General features: G+C 45.4%; 2 protein-coding genes across 2 annotated transcripts; both read right to left on the reverse strand.

The window, feature by feature from the left end:
• Window positions 1-676: 676 nt before the first annotated feature.
• On the reverse strand, window positions 677-1612 carry LOC112059636 (olfactory receptor 14A16-like). Its single transcript, XM_024105964.2, has one exon. It carries the CDS (start codon window positions 1610-1612, stop codon window positions 677-679), a length of 936 nt encoding a protein of 311 aa, XP_023961732.2.
• An 8362-nt stretch (window positions 1613-9974) lies between these two features.
• On the reverse strand, window positions 9975-10910 carry LOC112059635 (olfactory receptor 14A16-like). The gene has a single exon (XM_024105958.2). The coding sequence runs from the start codon at window positions 10908-10910 to the stop codon at window positions 9975-9977; it is 936 nt and encodes a 311-aa protein (XP_023961726.2).
• Window positions 10911-12921: the final 2011 nt, after the last annotated feature.

Genomic DNA, 12921 nt, shown 5'->3' on the forward strand with positions numbered 1-12921 from the left:
CAACAGTATAAACATAATCATTTCAGCAGGAGCTCCACCATGCAGAAACCTCTTTTGCACCCTTTTATCATTGTGGGAAGCAAACCTTCAGCGCGCTCAGAAAAACCCCATCAAAGAGATGACATATGGGCACCCCTGAGAGAGGACAAACATTGAAAAACCTGTCAAACCAAACACTTACTGCGTCCCTGGGCTGTTCCACCTCCAAAACCACCTGGAACAAAGAAACAAATCAAACCACCAACCAACCAGCTAAACAAAAAGAAATTACAAAACAGAAAAACAAACAACAAATGCAATGATATTTGAATCAGATTTATCATCACCCAAAATAAGAAGAGCCATAGACCCCACTAGGGACTTTTGCTCTGGCTACTGATATTATCTGCAAGGTGCTCATATAGTATGGTGATGGGTAACAGTCTATAAATACTAGAGAGAGAGAGAGAGAGAGAGAGAGAGAGAGAGAGAGAGATTCTGATCTTATTTACATTCGTGTAAACATATAAAAACTCTTTTTTTCTTCAGTCAATTTTCTCTGAATTTTTACTAGTGTAAATACCCAATTCTGTATAAACAGCATGTTATGTTTTCATGAAGACAATAATATTGTCAGATAGTTATATTTATAAAGAAACACAGAATGAAATCATGATCAAAGGATAAATATGGACATTTAATTCTTAATGATTAACCCCCAACCTATCAGTTTACTCAGTGCACCTTTGAGCTCCTTGTTCCTCATGCTGTAGATGATCGGATTCATCATTGGTGGCAACACAGAATAGAGAACAGCCACCAAGAGATTCTGAACTGATGGAGAGCTGGAGTTGGGTTTCAGGTATGCAAAAGTGGCAGTACAAAGGAATAAGGAGACCACAATGAGGTGAGGGAGGCAGGTGGAGAAGGCTTTATGGCGTCCCTGCTCAGAAGGAATTCTCACCACTGTGGTGAAGATCTGAACATATGAAACAATTATGAAAACAAAGCAGCTTGAGCCTAAGCACACACTAAATATGAGAAACCCAACTTCACTGAGGTCTGAGTCAGAGCAGGCGAGCTTGAGGAGCTGGGGGATTTCACAGAAGAACTGATCTACCATGTTGCCTTGACAAAAGGATATTGCAAATGTTTTTCCAGTGTGCACTGCAGAGTAGGGAATAACACTAATCCAGGCACTGGCTGCCATTTGGACACAAGCTCTTCTGTTCATCACTGTCTCATAGTGCAGTGGTTGGCAGATGGCGACGTATCGATCATACGCCATGACGGTCAGTATGGCATAATCTGCTGCAGCAAAGAAGGCAAAGAGAAAGACTTGGGCAACGCATCCAGAATAAGAAATCGATCTGGTGTTCATGAGGGAATTGGCCATGGATTTGGGGATGGTGACAGAGATGGAGCCAAGGTCTAGGATGGACAGATTCATCAGGAAGAAGTACATGGGGGTGTGAAGGTGGCGGTCGAGGGTTATGGCTGTGATGATGAGAAGGTTCCCCAGCAGGGATATCAGGTAAAGCAGTAAAAACACCACAAAGTGTAAAATCTGCAGCTCCCGAATGTCAGAGAATCCCAGGAGAAGGAACTCGGTCACAGCTGTTTGGTTGGACATTTTCTTCCTCAGTACACTGTGTGATGTCTGTGGAGGAAATGAGAAGGACAATGATCAGGATTAGAGTGACAGAGAGACTGACCCTGTTTCTCCTTACCCTAATATCTCATTATATGAATGTCAAAGGTACACAGAACTCGTCACTTGCAATGATTATGTATTGCTAGTGCTCCTTGCTTTTGACAATTAATCAGTCATATTACCACACTAATGTAAATTGGATCAGCTCCTTTAAAGTCAATGAAGCTTTGTCACTTTACCCCATCTGAGGATTTGGCCCAAGGTGTGGTTTGATAAAATGCAGTGTGAAAGATGGAACAAAGCACACTCCAAACCCAACAGTTTTCTCAAAGAAGGTCCCTCTATTGCAGCCATCACCAAGCTCAGAGTTTGGTTATGAAATTAATAGATTAAAATGCCAACACAACCTGATTCCCACTTTGCAGAGCAATATGACATAGACTCCTGCAGCATCGCAAGTAGCAGCTCATCTGTAATTTTTCTACCCCAAGCTCTGTGCCTAGACGGCCGGCTGCCTGCTTCCAAACTGATTTATGGCAGCACTTCTGCCTGCGTGTAACAATGGACTAGCAGCATCCCTCCATCATCATCATGTTGTATTGTTTACTCTGTGCAACGTGGTGCAGTTGCTGTCAGGACGCCTGGGCTCTGTTCTTGTTTCTGCCAGTGAACTGCTGTGTGATGTTGGACAAGTCATTACCCCTCTTTCTGCCTCTGTTCCCCACCCCCTTCTCTGCTGTGTCTGCTAGGATTGTAAGGGCTTTTGGAAAGGGGCTGTGGGGCAGATTTTCAAAGGTATTGAGGCACCTAGTGAGATTCTCAAAGCATCTAGGTCCCCAACATCCATTGAAATCAATGAATTGTGAGCTCCTAGGTGCTTCTGGAAATCCCACTATGGGCCGAAATACCTTTGGAAACATAGCCCCGGGTCTTGTTATGTGTAAGTTCTGCACACCCATTTACACCATATATACTCAGCCAGCAGCAGTATGGAGCTAGGCCAGGAGTTCAGGGTTCCACTCCCAGTTAGCTCCCGTATGTCCTTGAACAGGGTCAGGATAGACAGGCTTTGGCAGCTTGGTTCAACTCTAATCCAGGGTTAAAAGGGGCTAGTTTGTATTAAACGCACTCTGTGTGCTATCAACTTTACCAGTTATTCAATTACCTTCTTGCAACTATCCCTTTGAAAGAGAAATCACACAGATGCAATAGAATAAATGGACTTGAAATTAAAACTTTAACAGAGAATATTAATGTTCCCCAACTTATTTAAAGTTTAAGGCTGCTTGGGAATTTTTAGCTGTGTCTTTTATAATGGAGATCATTTTTTCAGCTAAACAACAACAAATTTCAGAATCTGTCTGCTTTTCTCAAACATTTTGGGTTTATTGCGTACACAATCTGAACACTCAAAAAACAAACATTTTTGCTGTGATAAAAAAACATCCAGTTTTCAGTAGAAAGTTTTCATTTTCCAAAAATTAAAAGAAAAATAGATTTTGCGGTTTCAGTGAAAAGTCAACCTTTTCCTGAGAGGCGGAAAAATTCCTATCAGCAGTAGATAATTGATTAAACTGAGAGTAAAGTCTTCACGTGTTCATATTGTAATTCATATTTATCATCTGAATTTCCCCCTGTATGTTGATCCCCAAACATATTTAATTAAAATAACAAACTTACTGTGCTGATCTTTGTGGATTTTTTTCCCCAACATATGACGCATTCAATCATCCAGCACCAGGATTCTTTGGTCAATATCTATCTATATACCACCTAGAAGCTAAAGGAACAAGTATCTGAGCGTCTTTCACCCCTCACTCTGTGACTGAACTAGACTCAGACCTGCTGGTCTCTGCAGGCGATCTGTGTGTAGCTGGCTTTGATTTGCACTGGCATTAAAGGACCCATGCTGCAGGAAGGTGATTTATTCATGTCTATTTCCTAAGGGCTGGCAGGACTCACTCCCTGTAGCCCTGCACAGCTCAGCAGCAAAGGCCCAGAGGCATAGATGCCTTGGTGATAAAGCCAAAAGGGTCCTTCTTATCCTCTAATCTGATCCCCTGCCTAGCACAGGGCCTACAATCTCCCCCAGGGTTCCTTCATTCCAGCCGAGCTTCTGTGTTATCTGTTGGCCAGGATTACAAATGATTTAAGCGTCTAATTAGACGGAGAAAGGCACTGATTGGGATTTATCAATGCTCCTATGTGAGCTAAGTGGCTAAATCCCATGGGCATTCAATCGGAGTTAGGTGCCTAAACTGTTGGTGCTTTGTAAATCCCAATAGGAACCTATCAGCTTCTTTAGGTGCCTAAACCCCTTTGTAATCCTGGCACTGCATCTATTTTGTTGACTTCCAAGGCCTGGGCTTCTCTGCAATTCCAGAAAATGACGGCAGGGATTTGCAAAAGAGCCTAAGGGAGTAACACATGTACATCTTGGGCTTCTAACTCCCTAAGACTCCCTTAAGAATTGCGACCTCAAATGATAGCAAGTAGAGCAGTCAGCGGTGGCTAGGGAAAGGAGGTCAAGACACCGGGAGCTCCTGTGATCTAAGCCTGACTATGCACTATGTTACCTCAACTCTCTGTGCCTCAGTTTACCAAAACAATTAATCTGAGGGATATTAACTGATATGGGAAGAACAATTCATAAAGACTCATTTATTTAGAGCTGATCCATGATTCCGTTTTGTTTGAGCTTTGAATGAATTTTCACAGATCTGGGTGAAATATTTGTCATGTTATTTTTTTCAAGCAGATTTTCCTTGTTTTCCACAGGAACATAGGAATTTCCAGAGACCAGTGCCTTGGGTCTGACTGGGGCCAGCCCCAGATGATGCACCACCCACAGCCTGAACAAAGGTTTGGAAAGTGGGGAGATCTGCCCCCAGTGCATCAGCTGCAGCATTCACTGCCTGAGTCTGCTGAGAGCCTGAGACAATGGCTCTGGAACAGGGGAATTGCCCCACACATCTCCATGGGGTTTGAACTCTCAGCCCCACTTCTCTGAGGACCCCACCCCATCAGGGGGCTCAGTGTGGAGAAGAAGGGGAAGAGCACAGCAGTCCTGACCCCATCACCAAAGCAGATACACCCTGACTAGGAATGTAAGGACTGGGGGGACCACGATTGCCCTCAGCCTGTCTGTGGGCACCTTGCTGATCCCAAGGGGTGGGGGAGAGTCACCCACTGCCTCTTCTGGGAGGGAGCAGGGGTCCCATGTCACCATCCCACCCACCACTGACATTTCATGTGGGCACAGGGTCAAGGGGACCAAGCCCCATGCATGGCCCTGGAGTGTCTGAACCCAGCCCTGAGAGTCAGCAGAGCTTTATGGGACTAGGGGCTGGTCTACACTACGAGGTTAGGTTGAATTTAGCTGCATTAGGTCTATTTTATAAGCAAGGTGATCCAGTACCAAGATAGGGATATGTGTTCTGTCTATTGCCCCACCACAGTTAGGAAACCCCATTGCAGCAAACCATCCACTATGACAGGCACATTTCCCAGAGTCACTACCCTTGTTAGAAGAAGGTTACTGATTGCTTTGGCTACTTGGACCACAGCAGCCCCCACAGTAGATTTGCCCACTCCAAATTGATTCCCGACTGACCGGTAGCAGTCAGGTGTTGCAAGCTTCCACAGGGCTATCGCCACTCGCTTCTCAACTGTCAGAGCAAGTCTCATCTTGGTATTCCTGTGCTTCAGGGTGGTGAAGCACTGGAATGCGTTACCTAGGGAGGTGGTGGAGTCTCCTTCCTTGGAGGTTTTTAAGGCCCGGCTTGACAAAGCCCTGGCTGGGATGATTTAGTTGGGAATTGATCCTGCTTTGAGCAGTTGGTTGGACTAGATGACCACTTGAGGTCCCTTCCAACCCCGATATTCTATGATTCTTTGATTCTAACTCACAAAGTTCCAGGAAAGTGGCCTTACGCATGCAAAAGTTTCTCAGCCACTGGGAATCATTCCATACCTGCAACACTATGCGGACCCACCAATCTGTGCTTGTTTGCCTGGCCCAGAATCAGCCTTCCACTGCATCAACCTGTTCCACGTTTGTGTCCATGTTCTCCTCACAATCATCCTCGTGCTGGTGGCTCCTAGCCAGGCTATGCGCATACTGCAGGATAATGTGCGAGGTGTTTACAATGCTCACAAGAGCAGTGCTCAGCTGAGCGGGCTCTATGCTTGCTGTGCTATGGTGTCTGCACAGATAACCCAGGAAAAAAGGTGCAAAACAATTTTTGCCATTCCTTTCAAGGAGGGAGGGAGGGGAATCTGACGACATGTACTGAAAACCACCCGTGACAATGTTTTTGCTCCATCAGGCATTGGGAGCTTAACTCAGAATTCCAATGGGCAGCAGGGACTGTGGGATAACTACCCACAGTGCACCACTCCGTGAGTCAATGCTAACCATGGTATTGAGGACACACTCCGCAGATCTACTTCGCTTAGTGGGGACATACACGATGGACTGTATAAAATTGTTTTCTAAAGATTGACTTCTATTAAATCAATCTAATTTCATAGTATAGACATACCCTAAGGCTGCAAGTTCAAATGCCCAACATGGGGCTGGAACCCACAATCCTAAAACTAAGAGTCACATGCTCTACCAACTGAGCTAGACAGGGTGTGCTTTAAGGCTTCTCAAAGGCACAGATAGTGCAGAAGGAGCCCTAAGGCAGTTTCTTTGCATGCTGAGATTCATTTTCTGACATTTGCCTTCTTTCCTGGTTCCTTCTCTCTCCAGCTAGCAAACAGGGCCTGTTACGAGGCTAGTTAAATGCTGGCATCTAGACCAGAGAAGTGGGGTTCATCTAGCAGCTGCTCAGAGAAACCTTTGTGGAAGGTTGGAATTTAGGATTTTCCCACCAGGAGGAGTTTCTGTTGCACTCATCCAGTGAAGGAGAGTCTGAAAAAGCTTCTCAGCTCCCAAACAGGAGCCAGACAAAACAGTTCCCCGCAGACTGCCAGATGCCTATTTTTGCAGGGAATCAGATCCCCCTGTGGTAAAACTCCTCCAAGGATGTGCAGCTCCAGGAATGTCAGAGAAGAGAATGACTCTTTATCTTAGGAGGTGGGTGAGGGAAACCTGCAGGTTCTTAGGTCCCTCTAGTGTCTGATGAAACCATTTTTGGGGAACGGGCCAGCGTAACCAAGGAAGACAAAGACAGGAAAGAAGGGCTTGCAGCTGCTGTGCAAACACTATGTTCCCAGGGGCCCAAGAAAAGCAGGGGGGTTCAGCGCTTTGGCTGCTTCCTGAGGGCAGAGAACTCACAACACGGCAATGCTCGGAGCCCCGTTACACGGAGTCAGAATGCTATCAGCTCACAGCGAGGGGGAGCAACACCCCTCCCTTAGTTCTATGCCAGCGCTCCTACCAGTTGTGTGTCCTTCCCGGAAGAGGGTGCAGGTAGGCTGCTGAGAGGGTGGTGGCGTAAATGAAAGCAGCGGAGGCCTGTTGCTCTTGAGTTTTCTTTGTGTTGGTCTTGTGATTCTGAGGGAGGAAGCTGAAACACCAATTGAGTTTGCTTCAGTGCCTTCGGTTGAGCTCAGTTTGTGACCCTGAGCACCAGGGCCGGATTAACTTTTTGTGGGCCCAGCGCCAAACATATTGCTGGGCCCCCATGTGGTTGTGATGAACCCCTTCCAGATATGGTCCTAGCGTGACAGCACCATTGATGCCATAGTAAATGTGGTATTGCCGGGATGGGATGAAAACATTTATTCAAAAACAAAATAAGATATTTGAAGCCAAACTGAGACCTTCACTCAGCCCATAGAGAACAAACTGAGCTAACATCAATGTACTCAGAACACCACTGAATTTGGTTTGTGTGGGAGGGGGGTTGTTTGTTAGTTTTGTCTTTTTCTTTAAGCACTCAGGGCTGGCTTAGGACCCTGAACACAAGTGCTTAATTAGCTCACTTATGAGGCATATTAAGCCCGGATGCAGCAGTCGGTGGCGTCGCACCTGCATCTCCCCATCACCACCACCTCCTCCACCCAAAGTTATGTTTCCTAAATACATTTTTTGAAAGCTGCATTTTCTACTTTGGTACAATAATGTTTACAAAACTTTGGGGCGGGGTGTGGGGAGGAAAATTCCTGGTGCCCATCTTTTGCAGGGAGAAAGGGTCACTGAAACACACACACTTTACCACAAAGGCTACCACAATCCAGCCTCAAGTTCCTACCCCAATCTTCACACCTGGGCTCTCCTCCCATCCCTCCTACTGTCCCCATCCCACACAACTAACCCCCTAACAAAGGCTCTCCTCAATCTCCCTGCGACTGCCCACTCCCTACACACTTTCACCCCAGGGCTGTCACCTCCCTCTCTTATACTACCCCCTTCTACACACACACACACACACACACAGAGCCAACCCCCACCTTCAACCCAGACTCTCCCCCCCTCCCTCTGCCCCCACCACACCAACCCCCACCTTAACACCCTGCTTCTCCTACACCACCCACACAGAGTCACCACCAGCTCCCCCATCCCACACAGACTTGCCCCACAACTGCCCCTTTCCCCCAAAACTGGGCTGTGCCCCCTCCCCTCCCCAGAATGCAGGGAGGTAGTTTCTGAGCATTCCCACTGGCTGGGGGCATGGCAGCTAGCACTGACAAGTCCCGCTGTCACTGCCCCCCCTGCTCCCAGGCACCACAGACAATCCGTGTGTGAGCAGGTGCTGAAGAGGTGTGAGAGGAGTGCAGGGTCAGGGTCAGGGGGCTGGGGTGGTGCAGGGGTTAGGGTGGGCAGGGGGCTGGGGTCAGGGGGTGCTCACGCAGGGGGCTGGAGGGGGTATGCTCCAATTCCAGCCCCTTCCCCAAGGCCTCACCCCAGCTCATTTTCTCCTCCTCTCCAGGTTTGGACCTGCTGCCTTGGCCTAGCCCTGGGCTGCCCTCTGAACCCCCAGAACCCATTGGCCTTCTCCTAGGCCGCAGCCTGGGGCTTTCCAGGCTGGAGCTCCCCAGCCTTTCCCCAGCCCTGCTCCACTCAGGTACCCTGTCTCAACCCCCTGCAGCCAGGCCCTTCTCTCTCTAAGTGCAGAGAGAGACTGTTTGGCCTCTGGCTCCCAGCCTTTTTATACAGGCCAGCTATGGCCTGATTGGGGCGTGGCCCAGCTGCGGCGGCTTCCCCAATCAGCCAAGTTTTTAGAGCTGCAGCCCTCTGCAGGGCTGCTTTTAACCCTTCAGGGCAGGAGCAGGATAACCACCCCGCTACAGGCCTACTCAAGTGTTTAATGTTAAGAATGTGCTGAAGCAGCTTGTGGAATCAGGGCCTTTGTACAGAATATTCAAAGGAAGTGAGTTTTGTTCAGTGCAGATCCTCAACTGATGTAAATTCTCAGATTTCTATTGACTTCAGTAGAGCTAGAACCATGCTGAGGACTAACTCCATTTATTCACAGAAGCGAAAGAGATCATATTCAAAATGTATACAATCAAAACTGCTAAAAGTTCAAACAATGAGTACTTCTGATAAGTTGTTTGTAAATGAGCGATGGTGTAAAATATAGTAATTAAAATCTTTACTAAATAACATTTAATAAGGACGACTTATAGGACAATCATGCTCTGGACATAGACAATCTTTAACAGGAAAAAAACATAATAATGTTCATAAATTGGCTCTTTGTTCCCCAACACATCATTAATAATACGATAATACCCCAACAGTATAAACATAATCATTTCAGCAGGAATTCAACCATGCAGAAACCTCTTTTGCACCCTTTTATCATTGTGGGGAGCAAACCTCTAGCGGGCTCAGAAAAACCCCATCAAAGAGATGCATATGGGCACTCCTGAGAGAGGACAAACATTGAAAAACCTGTCGAACCAAACACTTACTGTGTCCCTGGGCTGTTCCACCTCCAAAACCACCTGGAACAAAGAAACAAATCAAACCACCAACCAACCAGCTAAACAAAAATAAATTACAAAACAGAGAAACAAACAACATATGAAGTGATATCTCAATCAGACTTTTTATCACTCAAAATAAGAAGAGCCAGAGACCCCACTAGGGACTTTTGCTATGGCTACTGATATTATGTACAAGGTGCTCATATAATATGGTGATGGGTAACAGTATATACTAGATAGATAGATAGATAGATTCTAATCTTATTTACATTCATGTAAACATATACTAACTCTTTTTTTTTTCTTCAGTCAAGTTTCTCTGGATTTTTACTAGTGTAAATACCCAATTCTGTATAAACAGCATGTTACGTTTTCATGAAGACAATAATATTGTCAGATAGTTATATTTATAAAGAAAAACAGAATGAAATCATGATCAAAGGATAAATATGGACATTTAATTCTTAATGATTAACCTCCAACCTATCAGTTTACTCAGTGCACCTTTGAGCTCCTTGTTCCTCATGCTGTAGATGATTGGATTCATCATTGGTGGCAACACAGAATAGAGAACAGCCACCAAGAGATTCTGAACTGATGGAGAGCTGGAGATGGGTTTCAGGTATGCAAAAGTGGCAGTAGAAAGGAACAAGGAGACCACAATGAGGTGAGGAAGGCAGGTGGAGAAGGCTTTATGTCGGCCCTGCTCAGAGGGGATTCTCACCACTGTGGTGAAGATCTGAACATATGACACAATTATGAAAACAAAGCAGCTTAACCATAAGAATAAACTAAAATTGAGAAACCCAACTTCACTGAGGTCTGAGTCAAAGCAGGCGAGCTTGAGGAGCTGGGGGATTTCACAGAAGAACTGATCCACAACGTTGACACCACAGAAGGATATTGCAAACGTGTTTCCAGTGTGCACTGCAGAGTAGAGAATAACACTGATCCAGGCACTGGCTGCCATTTGGACACAAGCTCTCCTGTTCATCACTGTCTCATAGTGCAGTGGTTGGCAGATGGCAACATATCGATCATACGCCATGACAGTCAGTATGGCGTAATCTGCTGAAGCAAAGAAGGCAAAGAGAAAGACTTGGGCAACACATCCAGAATAAGAAATCGATCTGGTATTCATGAGGGAATTGGCCATGGATTTGGGGATGGTGACAGAGATTGAGCCGAGGTCTAGGATGGACAGATTCATGAGGAAGAAGTACATGGGGGTGTGCAGGTGGTGGTTGAGGGCTATGGCTGTGATGATGAGAAGGTTCCCCAGCAGGGATATCAGGTAAAGCAGTAGAAACACCACAAAGTGTAAAATCTGCAGTTCCTGAATGTCAGAGAATCCCAGGAGAAGGAACTCGGTCACGGCGGTCTGGTTGGACATTTTTTCCTCAGTACACTGTGTGATGTCTGTGTAGGAAATGAGAAGGACAATGATCAGGATTAAGGCGACAGAGAGAATGGCCCTGTTTCTCCTTACCCTAATATCTCATTATGTGAATGTCACAGGTACACAGAACTCATCACTTGCAATGATTATGTGTTGTTAGTGCTCCTTGCCTCTGACAATTAATCAGTCATATTATCACACTAGTGTAAATTGGATCAGCTCCTTTAAAGTCAATGGAGCTTTGTCACTTTACCCCATCACAGGATTTGGCCCGAGGTGTGGTTTGATAAATTGCAGTGTGAAGGATGGAACAAAGCACACTCCAAACCCAACAGTTCTTTCAAAGAAGGTCCCTCTATTGCAGCCATCACCAACCTCACAGTTTGGTCATGAAATTAATAGATTAAAATGCCAACACAGCCTGATTCCCACTTTGCAGAGCAATATGAGGTAGACTCCTCCAGCATCGTAAGTAGCAGCTCATCTGTAATTTTTCTACCCCAAGCTCTATGCCTAGATGGCTGGCTGCCTGCTTCCAAACTGATTTATGGCACCAACTCCCAGCTGCACTTTTGTCTGCGTGTAATAATGGACTAGCAGCATCCCTCCATCATCGCTGTGTTGTATCGTTTACTCTGTGCAGTGCAGTGCAGTTGCTGTCAGGATACCTGGGCTCTGTTCTTGTCTCTGCCAGTGACCTGCTGTGTGATGTTGGACAAGTCATTACCCCTCTTTCTGCCTCTGTTCCCCACCTGTTTCTCTGCTGTGTCTGCTAGGACTGTAAGGGCTTTCGGAAAGGGGCTGTGGGGCAGATTTTCAAAGGCATTGAGGCACCTAGTGGGATTCTCAAAACATCTAGGCCCCCAACACCACTTGAAATTAACGAGTTATAAACTCCTAGGTGCTTCTGAAAATCCCAGTAGGCACCATAATACTTTTAGAAACATGGCCCTATATTTTGGTATGTGTATATTCTGCACACCCATTTACACCATATATACTCAGCCAGCAGCAGTGTGGAGCTAATCCAGGAGTTCAGGGCTCTACTCCCAGTGAGCTCCTGTATGTCCTTAAACGGGGTCAGGATAGACAGGCTTTGGCTGCTTGGTTCAACTCTAACCCAGGGTTTAAAGGGGCTGGTCTGTATAAAACAGTCTCTGCGCTATCGACTTTACCGGTTATTGAGTTGTTACCTTCTCACAACTATCCCTTTGAAAGAGAAATCACACAGATGCAATAGAATAAATGGACTTGAAATTAATACTTTACCAGAGAATATTAATGTTCCCCAACTTATTTAAAGTTTAAGGTTGCTTGGAAATTTTTAGCTGTGTCTTTTATAATGGAGATTGCTTTTTCAGCTAAACAACAACAAATCTCAGTGTCTGTCTGCTTTTCTGAAACATTTTGGGTTTAATGCGTAAAGAATCTGAAAACTCAAAAAAGAAACATTTTTGGTGTGATAAAAAAAAATCCAGTTTTCAGTAGAAAGTTTTCATTTTCCAAAAATTAAAAAAAAAGAATAGATTTTGCGTTTTCAGTGAAAAGTCAACCTTTTTCTGAGAGGCAGAAAAATTCCTATCCGCAATAGATAATTGATTAAACTGAGAGTAAAGTCTTAACATGTTCATATTGTAATTCATATTTATCATCTGAATTTCCCCCTGTATGTTGATCCCCAAACATATTTAATTGAAATAACAAACTTACTGTGCTGATCTTTGTGGATTTTTTTCCCCAACATATGACGCATTCAGTCATCCAGCACCAGGATTCTTTGGTCAATATCTATCTACATACCACCTAGAAGCTAAAGGAACAGGTATCTGAGCATCCTTTCACCCCTCACTCTGTGACTGAACTAGACTCAGACCTGTTGCTCTCTGCAGGCGATCTGTGTGTAGCTGGCTTCGATTTGCACTGGCATTAAAGGACCCATGCTGCAGGAAGGTATTTATTCATGTTATTTCCTATGAGCTAGCGGGACTCACTCCCTGTAGCCCTG

Source organism: Chrysemys picta, unplaced genomic scaffold, assembly GCF_011386835.1.
Source record: "Chrysemys picta bellii isolate R12L10 unplaced genomic scaffold, ASM1138683v2 scaf44, whole genome shotgun sequence".
Lineage (NCBI taxonomy): Eukaryota > Metazoa > Chordata > Testudines > Emydidae > Chrysemys > Chrysemys picta.

Bases quoted from the DNA above. Each gene is read 5' to 3' on its own strand.
- LOC112059635 (XM_024105958.2), bottom strand. From the start codon at position 10,910: ATGTCCAACCAGACCGCCGTGACCGAGTTCCTTCTCCTGGGATTCTCT.
- LOC112059636 (XM_024105964.2), bottom strand. From the start codon at position 1,612: ATGTCCAACCAAACAGCTGTGACCGAGTTCCTTCTCCTGGGATTCTCT.